Source organism: Galeopterus variegatus, unplaced genomic scaffold, assembly GCF_000696425.1.
Source record: "Galeopterus variegatus unplaced genomic scaffold, G_variegatus-3.0.2 Scaffold3133, whole genome shotgun sequence".
NCBI classification, from domain to species: Eukaryota; Metazoa; Chordata; class Mammalia; order Dermoptera; family Cynocephalidae; genus Galeopterus; species Galeopterus variegatus.
In genome coordinates this window covers 37,389-52,382 of record NW_007729244.1, presented here as the reverse complement: position 1 = coordinate 52,382, position 14,994 = coordinate 37,389, and the positions used below count along the sequence as shown (strand labels likewise).

At 46.4% G+C, this 14,994-nt stretch overlaps 1 protein-coding gene across 1 annotated transcript in view; it reads right to left on the bottom strand.

Annotated features, from left to right (window-relative positions):
* Positions 1–14,994, bottom strand: part of RYR3 (ryanodine receptor 3) — a gene marked incomplete at its 5' end in the record, with an annotated part of 211,225 nt that overhangs the window by 172,313 nt on the left and 23,918 nt on the right. Inside the window, 5 exons of the mRNA XM_008584044.1 lie at positions 1,805–2,600; positions 4,044–4,270; positions 4,673–4,759; positions 10,926–11,091; positions 14,024–14,187. Coding sequence (XP_008582266.1) covers positions 1,805–2,600; positions 4,044–4,270; positions 4,673–4,759; positions 10,926–11,091; positions 14,024–14,187 — 1,440 coding nt within the window. The remainder of the gene's footprint in view (positions 1–1,804; positions 2,601–4,043; positions 4,271–4,672; positions 4,760–10,925; positions 11,092–14,023; positions 14,188–14,994) is intronic.

Below are 14,994 nucleotides of genomic sequence, written 5' to 3'. Positions count from 1 at the left end.
AAACCAGCACCAAATCAGCTTGGTCAGACGTGGTGCCAAGCATTTGCCATATTTATCTCCCTCAATCCTCAGGGTGTTCCTAAAATTTTTATTAAAGCAGAAGTTCTGTTAACCTGCTTCCACTTAGCCACTGATGTGATGAACAGGTGCTCTTCATCCATCTGGGCTGAGCGGAGGGCTCTAACCTAGCAGGACACCCTGGATGTGCACACCTCTGTTCCCACCACATGAACCAGGACCCCAATCTTAAGCTCGTCGTACCTGATTGTAACTACATCATTTAATCAGAAACTATGTAAGCCAATGAAATAAGAAAACTAAGCTGAAAAAAAAAAGGGCTGGCCCGGTGGCACACTGGAGAGTGCGCCGCTTGGGAGCGCGGTCGCGCTCCCGCCGAGGGTTCGGATCCCATGTGGAGACTGGTTCCCGCTCACTGGCTGAGCGCGGTGCGGGCGTGACACCGAGGGTTGCGATCCTGTTGCCAGTCCCCGGTACGGGCGCGACACCGAGGGTTGCGATCCCGTTACCGGTCAGTAAAAAAGACAAAAAGGAAAAAAAAAAAAAAAAAAAAAAATGAAAGACTAAAAAAACTCTTTAAAAGGCAAATTTTTTTTTTTTTTTTTTTTTTTTAAGTTCTAAAATTGGGTGTGAGATAACTACAAAAGACGGGAGAAAGTCTAGAAGCATTCCACAATCAGGATGCTTTCCAATAACCTCTACATCAAAGTCTACTTTAAAAACTCCCAAACTGGCAATTGTAGATGGTGTGTTACAGGAGTCACCTATGAAAAAGAAAGGACTCCACATGCCAGTCAAAGGACCACATTAAAGAAAAAGTCTTGGTGCTATATCAGTATAGCACATTTATACATTTTAATAAAATGTTTAAAATACATATGTAAAATTTGTTATGTTTCCTCTCTATACTCAACATTTTGATTAACTGACCACCCATTGCACTGGATAAGAGAACTTCTACTGCAGATTATTATAATACATCTTATGATAAACACTTTATATTGTATTTTATAAATATATATTTTAATATTATATTTTATTGTAGTGTCATTCCCATTCTACAAATAATAAAGCTAAGGCTCTGATTGGGTACTGACTTGGCAAGCTCAGACAGCTACTAAGCAGCTGAGGCGCAGGAATGCCTGACCCAGGCTCGCTCCACTGAGACAGACTATTCTGCTCCATTCATCTTTCTTTCTTTTTGCTCAGTGGCCCAGAAGACAAAAGTTATCATCCCCAGTGCATCATGGATGCTGTCTAACAACTGGAAAGCCTATGTTTTAGGCAGCACTGAGGATTCCTAGGTGGTGCCAAGGGGGCAGCTCTAAGGGCATGGCTGTCCTCAGCTTGATGGCAGTTATTTGAACAGTAACAGGTCCACATCGGCTTAAAGATCAGAGCCTGCACCCAATGAGAGCAGGTGAGGGGTGCAATGACCCTATGAGTCGGTTCCTTCAGTTGACTCCAGAGCCAAAGGCTCCCCACTCTCTAGACAGCTATCTCACAAATGAGCACTTGAGCCCCAAAGGGTAAGAGAAAAGATCATGGCAAACCCATCGCTGGAATCCGAAGAACAATTCTTAAGCATGTGCCTTATTGACATAGGTTACTATTTTCATTTTGGCTTGGGGAGACTTAGGGAGTGCATTCCACACCAGGACAAGCACCATCTACGAGCTCTTGTTCTGAGCATTTCTGCTGCCCAAAGTCCCAGCCTCACAACCAGGCTGCACTCTCTCCCTCCCAGGCCCTGTCTCAGGGCATGATCTTTGCTGCCTAGAGTTACCTGCAGCTTGACGGACTCAGGTAATCGGGTCTGCAACAAGCCTTTGACTGGAGCCTCCTTGCTGGCCTTCTCCCCAGCCTCCACTGCCTTCTCCTCCACCTGGGTTACTTCTTCCTTTTCTGCTCCCTCCTCTGTCTCCCCACTGTGCTCCCCAAACACAGAGGGATCGATCAGGAGGAGGATCTGCCGAACATCATCATCATCAAACACCCCCATGACCAGCAGGGTCCCAGTGAGTTTCAGCACAGGCACAAACTGGAACTCCACAGATCCCCCAACGGGGTCCCGGATGTGGGCCCCGCTGCACTGCACTGCCTCTGTCAGCATGCCCAGCGCCTTCGTCTTGAGAATCTCCAAGGGAATCTCGGGGCTTTGCTTCTGGTGCTCATCACTGGTCATGACAAAGCAAGGGGTGGAGAACCTGAACCCTGGCTTGAGGCATGTTCTGAGGCCCACCCCAGGCAGTCCGTGCCTCTTAGACTCGTCTGGGTACAGGCGGATATTCCTGGTGGTGCTGGTAATGGGGATGATGTACTCATTCTTCATCATCAGCTTCCTCTCCTTAGCATTGGCCAGGTGGATGCTGATGAGCAGGTCATAGAAACCAGATCGAAGGAGGCCAGGGAGGTACTTGTTGTCAATGGCATAGAAGAGCTGGGAGACGTCCACGTGGCTGCACAAGGCATAGGCTACTCGGCTGTTTCCCAGGGCGCACACGGCGCTGTAGAGCCTCAGCGTGTGATAATGGAACTGCATCAGGTCCTCCTGCTCACAGAGCTCCAAGATATCCACACACCTGAGGACAGGCAAGCAAGCAACCATGCCATAGAGAGAAGAATGTGCCAGAATTCAGCACAATCTCACTCTCTGAATAGCCAGGGATTTCACCTAGCCAACGAAGGCAGAGGGGGTAGAAGGATGGAGATCTCTGCCACACTTTCTCTTACTGGTTATCATTCATCTCTTGGCTCCAGTCCATATCCCAGATCTTGATGGTCCCCATCTAACTACAAGATTCTTAAAAACCTGCAAGACTTAAAAGACACTGGTTTACCGAATATGAAAGTCCTCTTTATGAGGAGGAAGATCTCCAAATCTTCAAACAGAAAAACGTTCAGGTATATGACAGAAGTGACTTGGCCCTCTATTTCCTGATGTAAAAGCCCCCCAGAAGATGGAGCTGAAGACCTCCAGCCCTCTACCATCTGCATCAGCTGTGTAATCTCCAATCTGCCACCATCCATGTGGCTTTCCCTCCCCTGAAAACAAACACACCTGCATTCCTGTCCAGAGAGGAAACACTTTCCAACTGAGATCAGTTGGCATAATCCAAAGCACTTTTTCCTTCCTGACTTCAGAGTCTATTCGTCTGTGTGTTGCTCCCTTGTTTGCGTGAGTCCAGGGCATGGGCTCTGATCTCTGCTTAAATTTTCCATTTTGTTCTTACTCCTTATCATGGATCTAAGGACCCTTTGGCATTGGCTTACTTGGCAGGGCTCCTGGTCTTTCCTGAAGCTTCCCTGCACCAGCCTGTCCTGCTGCTGCCGGTGATCCAATGGGACACCTAAATGGGAGCTATGCAGATGTCAAATAATGTAGCTGCACCCTCTCCCCATTACTCTACTACTCAAAGAGATCAGGGGATAATAACCCCAACAATAAGATTTATTTAATTCTTACTACATACAGAAACTGTATTAGATATTATCTACACAATCTAATTTTTTTTCCTCAGTAAACCTTTGGGTGGGCATTTCTCTCACCATATAGATGAGGCCACCAAGGCTCAGAGGACATAAGTAACTTACCCAAGGCCACACAGCCAGAAAGAGATAGCACAGGGATTGAGTCTGGGCCATAATTTGACTACCTCTTCACACTGAGAGAACAGGAGCCCATTCTTGGTTCTCTGAATTAAGTGAGGCATGCCTCATTCTTCCCCTTCTCATCATAAATGATGTATATTTCAGGGTCACTTGATTTTTAATTAAAGGTACAGAAATGTTTCCTGACCCCAGACACTAGGAGCTACAACAAAGGCCCTGTGGCAGGTACATTATAGTGCATTTCCTGCTGTTTGTGTGAATAATGAAAGTGGGGAAGAAAAAGAATAGAAATGGAGGTGCTGGGGAGATCCACAGTCATCTTGGGACTGCTCACTCGAGTTCCCTCCTGGCTCGCTTGGCCCTGCCTCCCCCACCTCCCAGGCCTGCCCATTCCTCTGGGGCCCCCCCAGCACCTGTTCTCCTCGGGGATGTGGAGCGCCATCATCTGCAGGGGCTCCAGACACTGCACCGCCCAGCCATGGCGCTCGCTCACCCGTTCTGTCTCCACCTTCAGGAAGCTGCTGGGCATGCGGCTCCAGAGCACGGGCTGGATGGTCTGGACGTCCAGCCGAGGCGGACACTGCGGAACTGGGTTCTTCTCTTCACTTTTAAATATGGCCGCCGACAAGGGCATTGCATTCTGGAGCAAGGTGGGAAGAAACACACGTGCGATATGGAGAGTCTAGGTTGCTGGATAATGCGCCCAGCCCATGATAACCAACAGGGTTAGTATTAATTAAAGAGAGACAAATGTATCCAGGGGAACTCTAAAGGCTTTCCAAGCATTAATTAGGACCTTGAGTAATGGGATGTATAAGCATTAGTTAATTCTTTCAGCATCCAAAAGAGGTGGGAGAAGGAGAAAATAAGAATGCATGTTCTGTCATCTGAATTTCAAAGGCAAAATGTAGGGACCTGGGCAGGGGGTGGTATATGAGAAGCAATAAGGCTTCTCCTGTTTCCTGAGGCCTGGGATTTTCTCCCTAATGGCCATTGCTGTCTTCGCTTGTCTTCACCATTAGATGAGGGGACAGATAAATACCTTCAGCTTCCCAAGTTCAAACTGAAACAAAGAAGTACTTGTAGGCTGCAGGAAGACTGCTGGAAACACTTTGGTATTGGGCTCCACCTGGAAACCAAAACAAATCAAGAGGTTTGCATAGAGCTATAAAGTCACAGCTTGCTAAGCCATTGGGCATTTTAGTCAACGCTTTCATTCTCAGCTGAAAGAGGATGGGCAGTCATTTCCACTGCTCAGACATTTTCAGACCTGGAGTCTATTAGTGGAGATCGTCACCGCACCCCACCTTAAATACTCTCTACGTGGGGCTGAACAATCTCAGGTCTTTTCATTTAGCCAGTAGCTTCTCCAGTGTTCAGGACAGTGCTAGGCAAGAAGCTAGTGACTCACCACTAGGGGCAATGCTATAAGGTCACGAGAAGCATGACGTGCTTGCTCTTCACAGAGCACACTGGCATGTGGGCAGCACCGTCGTTCAGCATGCCTGCCCACAGGAGATGATAATGGAAGGTGGGCAGTGACTTGGGATTATCTCTGACGGCAGATCAACATTGGTCAGGCAAGCCCAGGGAGATTCTATGGCAGGGTTTCTTCACCTTGGCACTACCAACATTTTTTTTTTTTTCCTTTTTTGTCTTTTTTCGTGTCCGGCAACGGATCGCAACCCTCAGTGTCGCGCCCGTACCGGACTGGACCGGCAACAGGATCGCAACCCTCGGTGCTGCGCCCGCACCTCGCTCAGCCAGTGAGCGGGAACCGGTCTATATGTGGGATCTGAACCCTCGGCGGGAGCACCGCCGCACTCCCAAGCGGCGCACTGTAGCAGTGCGCCACCGGGCCGGCCCTGCACTACCAACATTTTAAGCTGGTAACTTTTTATTGAGGGAGCTGTCCCCTGCATTGCAGAATACTGAGTGGCATCCCTGCCCTCTGCCCACTACATGTGAGTATCACTCTCACCCCCACCACAGTTATGACAACCCGCAGGTCTCCAGACATTGCCAAATGTCCCATGGGGGGCAATGCAGCCCCAGTGGAGAACTGCTGCTCTGCAGGAAAAATCTGAGGTACTTCACTGGCATGAGGAAAGAGGCTGTCTTCCCCCAAAGCCTCTCCTTTCCCTGGTTTCCTCTGGACTTTTCTCCACTCCCCTCTCACTATAATTACAGTTCTTATGTCAAAGAGTTTAGAATTCCCTAAGTGTCTTCTAGCTGCCACTCAGACGAGGCACGTGGATTTACTGACTCATGACACCAGGGTCTTCACTTATTGCTTGCTCACTCTGATGCAGAAGCAGACCTAGAGCAGCTTCTGCATTCCCTATGCTGCGCTGTTTCTAAGGGAAGGCTGGAGACATGGAAGAAGACATGGAGTCTACTCACAGGCTGGGACTTTGATTTCACCAACTGGCTCTCTCTGTCTTTAAGCAAATGCAGACATTAGGAAATTCCTGCAAATCTCCCCTCCTACAAATTAGGGGATGGTGAGTGTATTGGGTATACCCTAAGGCGGCCCCAATGAGTCATCCCACTGTATAATCTCCTCCCCTAGAACTCATGTCTTGTTCTAGCAAATAGAATATGGCAAAGGTGAGGGGACTGTCACTCCCTTGATTAGGTTATATGAGACTCCATCTCAGCAGCCTAGAAAGATTCTCCCACTAGCCTTGGAGAGGTAAGCTGCTGTGTGGTAAGAGGACTTGTGGGGAGGCCACATGACAAGAAGTTCCAGTGGGTGACAAGGACTGACAGCAACCCCTGGCTTCAGTCATCATGAAAATGGGACCTCAGTTCTACACACTCAAGCAACTGAATCCTGCCAACAATCATGTGAGCTTGGAAGAGGAGCCTGAGCTCCAGAAAAGAATGCTGCCTGGCTGATGCCTTGACTGCAGCCTTGTGAGACCCTGAGCAGAGGACCCAGTTAAGCCATGCCCAGACTCCTGACCCATGGTAACAGTGAGATAATAAATGTATGTTATTTTAAGCTACCAAGTTAGTGGTAATTTTTTCGTACGGCATTGGAAAATGAATACGGTGAGTTATCTTTTTGTTAGAGTATTTACTATAGGCTCCCTTTACATAATGAACTTCCCCAATGCACCTAGACATATGACTTATAAAAAAATATTTTTATGGCTGTAAGTGACTTAAAAGATTGCATGGTCCAGTGCTGTCATTTCCTCATGACGAAACAGGCTAGACTGGTTAAAGCCCAGGCTTGTGCTTAGCACATGGCCATTCTAGCACACGCAGTGGGCTCATGTTGCAGGTACAAACAACTGGTTTGTACCTGATGTTTCAGGTACCCATATGTTACAGAAAGGGTTAGTTGCCCGTAAAACCAAAATGTGGGGGTGGACTGCTAGAATACCTGGCTATGCCTGAGAGAAGCGCTGTAAAGGACATCCAACAAATAATTATCTAGTACTTGTCATATGCCTGCTTTGTGCTAGATCCTGGGTTTACATAAGACCCATAAGGCAGGGGCTGTCCCTAGACTGTCCCCTAGAATTCTCAAATACTCAATGTGTGATGTTTAGAACAACTTCAAATCATTGCAGCCTTAAGTAAGCAGAGAGCTCTGGTGGCTGGGAAAACTTCATGTGGACCATCAGGAAACCCATGAGTCTGTGCAAACAGGAAGAGATAAATGCATTCATCTGGAGGCTTCTGATGCTGACCTAAATCACACAGGTATTGGGAAGGTGGTATGTCAGGTCCCTCAGGACTTGTTCCTGCAAACTTCATAAACTGCCCAGCCAAACTACAGGGCCCTCCTCAAAACTCCCTGAAGAGAGCAGGTGCTTTGAAAGCATTTAGGATGTCCTGGGATAAGTTTATATTTACCATGCAGAGTACACCCCACCATGATGAACAATCAAAATTTCTGTTCAGTCACTAAAATGAGAAGAAAACACAAGTGCGGGCTCATGAGGGTGTACACAAGGAAAAAAACGGCATTAGTGGTATGGTAAGCAGAATTCTAGAAGGCCCTCAGGACCCCAGCTGCTACTCCTGTATAATGTCCTGTTGGCTTTGAAGATGGATGGGGCCATGTGAAAAGGAATGTGGGCACCCTCCGGGAGCAGAGAGAGGCCCCAGCTGATGGCCAGCAAGGAAACAGGGACCTCAGAACCTCAGACCTACGACCATGGAGTGGATACTGCCCATGGCTTGAACGAGCTGGGAAGCGGATTCTTCCCAGAGCCTCCAGAGAAGAGCCTGGCTTGGCCCAGCGGACACCTTGATTTTGGCTTTGTGAGAACTTGAGCACACAGTCAAGCCTGCAGAACTGTGAAATAATAAATGTAAGTTGTTTTGAGGGACTAATTTTGCGGCAACTTGTTAGGCAGCAGTAAAAAACAAATACAAGTGATTTCCCAGCCAAGTCAGTTAGCCTGATAAATACTTGTCCAGCACTCACTAGGTGCCGGGCATTGCTCCACACACTGGGGATGCAGCAGCCAAGAGAGGAGATGGCCCTGTCCCAAAGGAGCTGACCTGCTAGGCGAGCAGCTTACATTCTAACAGGGACGCGCAGCGAGCCTGGATTTGGAGCTGCTGTGACATTTCTTCTTTTGTATTTAAGGAAACTTTTATCACGGGCTGTTCTGTTTTGTCCTTGTAATAATAGACATTCTGTTTCTAACCATGTGTGAAGGTCGGGGCACACAAACTGGCCTAAATTGAAAGCTAACCCCTCTCGTAAATCTGATGGCTGGCTCTGCCCTCAGAGCCTTGTGGCTGGCGTGGCAATCACTGAGGAGTAGCTCTTGATTGTACATTTTATTTCTCATTTTTCCACTGATTATATTAAGTGGGACAAAAAAATGTTTTCAAATTGCATAGCACTATTTAATAGGGAGGTCTAGCAACATTGTTTGAGAGAATCCTTTTCTCATTATTTTGGTTACTAGTCCTTTCTGGATAGGGAGTCAGTGTATAAATATTGCTGGCCTGTTCCTCTTGAGATAATTGAAAAATGAAAGTGGCTACAGCTGCAGAATAACAATTATCCCACTGCCAGGGACCAGCCGCACAGCTGGACATGTTACTCTCTTGCCTGGGATGAGAGGGAGGCTGATGGCAGTGAGCCGCCCATGGGTTTCAGGACGGAGCCCTGACACTCTCCCGATCACAGCAACATTCCTTAGGATGGGAGTCAGGACTGGAACCACTGAGCAAAGGAATCAGGATTTCTATGCAGGGAGTAGAAGGCGGCACTTCGAGTGGTAGGTGTCAACCCCCAGCTCAGAGATGACAGCTGAGCAGCCCAATGTCACCCAGGAACTACTGTGAAAGACAGGATAAAACTGCCACAATGTTCTCTTGGTTGCAACACCTCCCCAACACCATGGGCTTGGCCCTGAGGCAGGCAAGTCACTGCTACAGTGAATGCCATTTTCTTTTTTAAATTAATTTTTTTGGACCTCCAGAGCCCAACCGGCCTTAAAAGTTATTAGGTACTTTAGAGTTTTCTGTAGCTCAGGGAGGACCCTTCAGTTAAACTCATTTCAAAAGTTAATGGGAAAAAGCTAATGGATTCTGAAGGACGGCAGTAATGTATATAAAACATTTTCTCAGGGGATTTGGGGATGGAGGAGGCAGAATCATGAGGAAGTACTAGAAGAATAATACTCTGCCTTCTGCCTCAAAGCCTGGCTTCGCAAATGCCTCTTTCTGGAAATGGCCAGTTGGGCCCCAGCTGCCGGACCACGCTTGCCAAGTGTTATTGATGATTCTGCTTTTTCTCAGGAGGAGGAGGTGCAGGGAGTGTCACACACTGCAGAGGGTACTGGAGAGACAAGGTAGCTGCCAGCAGGCTGTTCCGGCCTCGGGAAGGGTTTGGCCCATCTGTTCTGGATCAATGAACACTTCAGATCTGGCATGGCTTCTCTGTCTGCTCCCCACCTGACTCCTTCTGTCCAACCACAGGCCAGAAAACTGGATGCTCAGAGGTGCTTCAGCCTGGAAGATGGAGACTGGGACTGACTGAAGAATCAGGGGGTTCAGCCATTTACATAATATCGGATGTTTTTTATCTGCTGTATAAACAGTTAGCTAAGCTGCTGACCCCTGGAAGACTGCTGGCTTCCTTAAACACTGCATGTCATTCTCCTGCTCAGAAACTGTCGCTGGCTCCCCATTTCCTATCTCTGCCTCCCTACCTTCCCAGACGGATCTCAAATGCTTCTTGTGTCATTTGTTCAACTTAGAACAGTCCTCTCTTTCTACCTGGAAGAATTTTTATTTTTCTTCAAAATCAAGATTTCTCCTTAATGAACATTTTCCCGACCACCCTAGATGGGAGTGAGCTCTTGTTTCTCTGACCTTGTGTAACACTCTCTGTCTACACATACACATGACTCTCTGTTCTACCCTTGGGGTGTCAAGGATGTTTAATACAGAAATTTAATTCCTTGATTTAGTATTTCCTATGGTAAGCTCTGTGCATTTCTAGGTTCACATAATATCAGTAATGTTTAAAGTTTAAAAAATGCTTTTTTTGGTCAAATAACTTGAGAAATGTGTGGCTAGATAAGTTTCTTTCTAAAATATCTGTCAAAGTTTTTACACTCATTGTAAAATTTCAAGAGGAAGATGTAAGACGTGGCATTTCCCAGCCTGCTGGCCATCAAGGACGAAGAGATCAGTTTCTTGTGGTTAATGACAGGTAAACCCACATGTGTATAATTGATGGTTTTCCTGAGTAGTTCCACAGAAGTTCAGAGTCCATGAGATAGTGAAACACAATTTATATAGATACATTTTTAAAGGATCCTGTAAGATATCCATAGGGAATGCGAATAAACTTTTTGCAAAGGGACTACTCCTTGGTAAGTTAGTTTTCACAGGTTTCTATTTTAAGTATAGAAGTTTCTTAAAGTGAGAGTATTTCTGTTCACTTTTTAAACCCCTCATCTTGTGGAGTGCAGATAACATAAAGGCTGCACGAGAAATATTTATGACATTAATAAATAACCTTTTAGAGCTCGTTGCCAAGGAAAAGCCTTTCCATCATCTAGAAAGATGACCAGCATATCTGATCAAGCAATAAATATGATTTTTTAACTTTTTTTTTTTCCTCTGCATAAAATGAAGTCACTTTGTTGTTGTTGGTTTATTGTCCAAAATGGCTCATGGACCAGGAGTGCTCATCAACTCGACACGCTGTGGTGGGGCTGCTGAGTGTGGAGGAGGAGGAGGAGGAGGACATGTCTGCAAGCACCAGGCCTAGGACACCAGTGGTTGGCCCCCGTTGCCACCCCTACCTGGTAGCAGGTGCCCAGTTCTTTCCCATTGGCTGAGAAGGACAACATGCCCATCGCCAGGTCCACGAGGCAGCCGATCTCCAGGTCCACGTTGCTCCGACTTGATCTTTGGGAGCTGGCCACAATGTCCCCACCCCAGACCATGTAGCAGTTGCTGCGTTTCACGCTAGGAGTCAAAGAGAAAGGAAAAGGCACAGAATCTGGACTGGGGCTGTTTGTAATCAAGACTCAAGCATGAAATGCCTTCTGATGAAAAACCTTCTCATAAAGCTTTCTGATCAGCCCCAAATAATTTGTTTTTAAATGAATTCATTCAGCTTCAACCCAATTTACTCAGTCATGAATTACTCAGTTTAGGGATGTGGTAATCTTTTAGGCTACCTCCTTCCAAAGAGCACAATGTTCAGATAACTGTTTCTGACTCAATGTCAATTCACCTTTGTGAAACAGATAATGGGGTTGGTAGTAGTCCCACCTCAGAGATGGGAAATTGAGGCACAGAGAGCAAACTTATAGCATTGGGATTTGGTATAAGAGGCAGAAACAAAAATCTGGGCTCAGGGTCCCAGTCTAGTATCAAGGGCAAAAGGCTATAAGCACTTGAAAACTCAGGCCCACATTCCTAGGATGGCAGGTAAAGTTTGTCTCTGATGCCCTCCCACCTCCCTGACCAACACTACCCTGTCTTTCCAGTCCCTGGAGTTCTGCTTCCTGCACTGTTGGCTAACCACCAGTTTGGGTGCCTTTCCCAGTTAGCTGTCTCCCAATCTCCAGAATGCAGAACTATGTTATAGGCACTTACACTTAAAAACAAGCCATAATAACCCAAATGCCTTCAAGGCTCCAAGCCCTGATTACTTAATTGTAGGATTTCATATGCTGGGTGAGTTTCAGAGAAGATGCACCATGGCAGAAGTGTCCCAGCACCCCTCATGATGAGTGATGGGCAAGGGGCAGCCAATTCTGTCTCCTCCTAAGCCCACCCTGGGTTCCCATCATCTAAGGGAACCTGGTCCCTTGTGATTTTTCTCAGGTTAAATGAGAGAGTGACTCTATATCTGATGCAAGGGAAGCCTCTTTAAACATCCCAAGGTCAATCTGACATGACGCAGCAACTTGGTTTCCTGTTGCGTGGAGGACCGAGCCACTCCAGGGGCAGGGAGAGGGCATTCAGCCATGTGTCACAGACAGCACCTGGAACAAACTATAAACTCTGAGGGCTGCTGTACCTCTCTGAACTGTACTCTCATTTGGAAAGCCAAGAGTTTAATTAGAATTCTCTAAGGTTCCTTCTGGCTGTAGAAGTCCATCACTTTCCTCTGTGAGTAAAATCCCCTTGCAAGCATACAGTCTTCTCCTCTGGGGCAGCAAAGGGACTCATATGAATACCCTCATATGAATACCTCATATTCTCATACGAATACCCTCAGGTACAAGCCAATGCAAATTGCCTCTTCCAAAGAGTTATAGCCATTGTTAGATTTCCATAAAGGTTAAACTGCACCCATGTTATCACTGATTTTTAGTGATTACAGTACTGTATACATTGATGACTAAGACAGAATTCAATTAACAATGTACTGAAGCTGTGGGAATGTAAAGCGGCAGGCTTTGGTCATATTTTAAAGGGCCCAAATTCAAAATGCCCTAACATATCTGAAAATCGATTCTGTATTCATTTCTCATATAGGACAAAGAACTAAGAATTATTGAGCACCTACATGTACTGGGTCTTATCCTAGGTGCTAAAACGCCAGTTAATTTTCACAATAAATGTGGTTGCTGAGGCTAAGAAAAATCAAGTAATTTGGTGTGGCAGAGCCAGCAAACCAGAGCAATAAACCCAAGTGGGATGGACATTTCTGCCTTTTCTTCTTCTGGCTAAAAATAAAGCTTGGATTGGTCAGTTGCTTTTGTATACTTTCCCTTCTAGCCTAAACCAGTTGTTGCTTCTAACATATTTTCTGCCTCTTGTAACATGATGGACATTCAATAATGGCAATAATAATAATAATAATAATAATAATAATAATAATAATAATAATTAAGTTCTTAAGTCAAGGCACTGCCCTAACCATTTTTCTATGAATTAACTCAATCCTCACAACACTCTATGAGATTGAAACTATTTTATTCATATTATAGATGAGGAAATTGAGGCCTAGGGTGGTTAAGTGACTGGTCCAAGGTCACACCCCTAGTAAGTATTGGAACTTAGTTTAAAACCCAGGCAGTTTGCCTCCAGAGCCTATGCTCTTAACCACCTGCCCACACAAGCATAGTGACTGCAACTCACCTCTGGCCATTAGTCTTTGATGAGCCAGTATTATCTAAAGGGCACTGATTACAAGCTGTTCCTGACTTTGTATGTAGTAAAGGCCAACCTGAGAAATAACGTATTACAATTCTATACGTGGCTATATAGGGAAAAGATGCTCTGATACCTCATATAGGTGGGAAACACAGATGGACACCATAAGTCACCTCTGGGGCACATCCTTCTCTGGCAGCAGTACCAGCAGACCAGTGGGAGGGTATGGGTGTGCCTAAAACATGTTTTCCCTGAAGATCCCTAATTCCTATTCAGTAGTTATTATTCATGAACTTTCTATGTCTCCTTTATATTCCTTATGCTCTCAGGTGTTACAAACTCTTGGGATGAGGAGTTCTGAGTTTATCAGCTGGTGTGTGATGCCATATATCTTTTTATTTCTTCTGAAGTGACTTCTGTCAAGCACCCAGGGATTTTCTCTGTCTTGTTTTGATGTTGTAGAAATTGGGGCTTGTGCAGAAATCAAAGAGAAAATAGAGACCCCAACTGTCTATCTGAATGTCCCATGCCTAGGTTATAATTGATATATATGATGAAATTTACCCTCTGTGTCCACTAACACTCCTTCCCACTGTCATGGCATTCCCCTTCCCTCCTCCCCACAGTTTGCTTGACGATTTTAAGCCTGGGCTTCATTTTCCCCTCTTAAGAGAGACTGGGATATTTCCTTCTTTTGGGGTGAGGGGTGGGCTGGAAGGGAAAAGCTGCCGGGTGGGGAGGGGCTGAGGAACTCGATGGTCAATGCTGCTAATTGGGAGCCCCTTACCTTTCATGGACCCGGCCTCTCTCATCCCCCAGGGTGACAGTCACCATACAGTTTTTATTCAGGTCAAACTTTTCACTGTACAAGTGATAGTCTGGGGTCACCCATCCGACCCAGACGCAGGAGGGGTCCTGTCCGGCAAAGATGCGGATGGCGTAGTAGCACTGCTGTGGAGAGACCACAGAGGGGAGTGAGTGGCCCCCGCCTGGGGGTAGGGGCTCAAGAGGCAGGAATAACAGAGCGGCCCACTTGGCCCTTCTTTCTGAAAGAGCACACACTGTTGTACAGGTGTCCTACCCTAGACCTGGAAGGAGGGCTGGATAGAGACTCTGGCTTCCTAACTTTTCCCCTTTCTGTTTTGCTTTAGCTCCTGATGAAGAGAGCACTTAATCCACTACACTTTGCCCTGAAGATGCTGTTGATGGAATCAGGGGCAGCTGCTCAGAAGGGTCAGCACAGAACCTGAACCCTCCCCTGGGCACCAGGTGGACCTGGCTGAGGGGAACCAGGCACAGCCCTTGTCCTCAGAAAGAGAGCAGTCAAGGGTCAGGGCGCTTCTGTTATACTTTGTACTTCTCCAGGGAGGCCCGATCTTTTTTTTTGGCAAAGTCTTGAAAAAGAGGCTGCAAAAGAAAAAGCCCATATTGTGGCCAAAGTGCTTTGTGTGGCTGTCACCCCAACCACATGCAGTGCTGAGAAGTACCGTAGGTCTTAGCAGGGCTCATATGATCTGTGAGGTGTATTACTAAGTTATGATAAAAGCTACAGCAAAGGAAGGTGACTACACGTCATCATTTTCTTAAAGTAGGCTGATTTTTTCTTAATGAAGTGGCTCTTATTTGTAGTCTATCAAATTTTCTTGATTGGAAGAAAAAAGGGTCAGCCAGACAAACCTGGGCTTGGATCTTGGCACTGTCAGTTATGCATTGTGTGACCGTGGACAAGTCACTTGTCTTGTGTATAACAGTGGGCAT